The sequence below is a fragment of the Daphnia carinata genome, chromosome 1, assembly GCF_022539665.2.
Source record: "Daphnia carinata strain CSIRO-1 chromosome 1, CSIRO_AGI_Dcar_HiC_V3, whole genome shotgun sequence".
Lineage (NCBI taxonomy): Eukaryota > Metazoa > Arthropoda > Branchiopoda > Diplostraca > Daphniidae > Daphnia > Daphnia carinata.
The window spans coordinates 14,051,519-14,054,047 of record NC_081331.1 but is presented as its reverse complement, the minus strand read 5'-3'; the positions used below and the strand labels follow the sequence as shown (position 1 = coordinate 14,054,047).

At 40.3% G+C, this 2,529-nt stretch overlaps 1 protein-coding gene across 1 annotated transcript; it reads left to right on the top strand.

Moving 5' to 3' along the window:
- Positions 1–1,154: 1,154 nt before the first annotated feature.
- LOC130691591 (endocuticle structural glycoprotein SgAbd-3-like) lies at positions 1,155–1,885 on the top strand. Its single transcript, XM_057514550.2, has 3 exons — positions 1,155–1,281; positions 1,354–1,478; positions 1,547–1,885. Exons 1-3 carry the CDS (start codon positions 1,168–1,170, stop codon positions 1,800–1,802), a joined length of 495 nt encoding a protein of 164 aa, XP_057370533.1. The 5' UTR covers positions 1,155–1,167; the 3' UTR covers positions 1,803–1,885.
- Positions 1,886–2,529: the final 644 nt, after the last annotated feature.

The window sequence follows — 2,529 nt, the reverse complement described above, 5'->3', positions numbered from 1 at the left end:
AAGATGGAATCGGTAGTCAAGGTTAAAAGCTCAATTGTATTCCAATGTTCACGCGTTTTTTTTTGTTTTTTTTTTGCAACTCCTGGTGGAAAAATCAACGAGTGGGAAGTGAATATGTTTAAATGATGTATCCCCGCGTGCATTGCCTTTCACATCTTTTACGATTATTCAAGGTTAGTAGCGAATGGTTTACCTGTGCGGGATGCGCTAAGGAAGACGTTCACGCAGCACTCCTTTAAACCAAAAAACATGTACAGGCGGCATCTATCATTTATTATACACAATCCAGGAAGAAGACCTCCTTTTTTTTTTCAATTATACTTGAAACGCCAAGGATAAATCGATAGAGGCGCATTTTTAAAGATAAATATGAAGTCAATGGCGCCTCATCTAACCAGTTGGCAATGGTATCGGTTAAAATAGTTGAAATGAACATACGAGAGAGAGAGAGAGAGAGAGAGAGAGAGAGAGTGATGCATAGAATAGTAATAATAATACACGCAATAAATAACAAGAAGAAGAAAAAGTAAAAGTGGACAGGCCACAGTTGACCCTGGATGGTGTTGATGATTGCCCTCAGGTAGGGAGAAGAGGAGTCTCTCCCCTCTCTCTCTTCTCTGTCTGCATATGTGCTGTTTTGATTGCCTATTTGGCCTATAACGAGGGATGGCGAGAGAGGTGATCACGTGCCGCACCGTGAAGAAACGTGAAACCGAATGGCAACGGTTGATGTTGTTCCTCTCTCTTTCCAAGAAAAGGATAGAAAGAAGAAGAACCAAAGCAGAAAAATGTCTTTCTCCGGCCTTTTTTTTTTTTTTTTTTTCTCTTGGTTAATAGTTTGAGGATTAGTTTTTTTTTTGTAACCCTGCCCCACCACACACACGTGTATGTGCATATAATACACACCTCAAAGACACGATCATAAAAAAACAAAAAAGCGAAAAGCGAAAAGCGAAAAGAAAGAAATTTCCGAAACGAATGGTATGTGTGTCGATTGCCTTTCTGGCACAAGAGCAACTCGCATAAAGAAGGTGAAGAAGATTTCGAAAACAAAACAAAACAAAAAATCGAAGAAGAGGCCAACTCCCACCCACAACGTGGAATTCGTGTGATTTTTTTTTTTTTTTTTTTTTTTGGCTTGGTACAGACAGAGAGAGACTTGATCAGATGCAGACAGACGTGTATATAAAGCGAACCATCAGCCGATTCAAGTCACACACAAACATTCTCATCTCCGAGAAATATCCACCTCTCCAAACAACAACAATCATCATGAAATTCGTAAGTTTTTGGTAACATTTAAACTTGTGCAGTGTTTGGGAAATGAAACAAATGTTGATTTGTTTTTAACAGTTGGTATTGATCGCTTTGGTTGCTGTCGCTGCTGCTGCACCGGCTAAACTCGATGACGAAAAGAAACCCATCGAAATCATCTCATCCAACAGCGAAATGAACGCGGATGGCAGCTATTCTTTCGAGTAACGTTTTGGATCGACTTGTCTCGCAACATGTTTCCTAATGTACTTATTTTATTAATTATGTGCAGTTTCGTAAGCGCTGATGGCACTAAAGTGCAGGAGAGTGGCAGCCAGAAACAAGTTGGACCTAAGCCAGAAGACATTGGAACCGTCTCCAAAGGATCTTACTCTTTCACTACTCCCGATGGTGTTGTCCTCACCGTCAACTGGGTTGCCGATGAGAACGGTTTCCAGCCAAGCGGTGACCATTTGCCAACTCCTCCCCCTACTCCCGACCATGTCGTCAAGCTTTTGGCTGATTTGAAGGCAGCTGGTCTTCTGTAAATGAAACAAAACACCTCTTGACAATGCCATAATGAAAACCAATCAAAATATTCGTGTGTGTGCCTATAAATAAAAAATGTTTTTTTACACATAAAAGAATGATGCAACTTGGTGCGATTCATTGGATTTATAATTGTAAATATCCCGTATCCCTAATCCTAGCGAGTTGCTATTGGTATAGTGCCTTTAACATTTTCCCAAGTTTGAATTCGATCCCAACGTTTAACACGATCCATTCGTTTTTGAAGCTTTAGAAACGGTAGAAAATGAGACAGAAATATAGAAAGAAAATGCTTAAACTGTTGGCCATTTCCCTTTTTATGTTTGACCCTAATACTTGGTGGATTTCCCGCCGCTAACCCGCAGACGGCTCGTGAGCTGAGAGAGTTGACGACCGACCGCGTTTAGAAAAAGAAGACGATAGCACATTATTATCATTATACGCGGCCGATGTTTTTCTCTTTCTTTTGTGTGCGTATTTTAAGAAAAAAAGAAACGACGTCATTCAACCATAACTGCAAAGACGTCCCGAAATGCGAACGGTTCCGAGACGATTGGCACGCACGTCTGCAACTCGACTGCGCATTTTCAAACAGTCGCCATTCGAGGAGGCGTACAATGAGAAATAAAATTTCCCCTTTCAAAGATGAAATTCGTTTATTTGAAAACAAAACAAAACAAAAAAAAAAAATAAGGGAAGATTTATGGTAATTATACGCGACGAGGT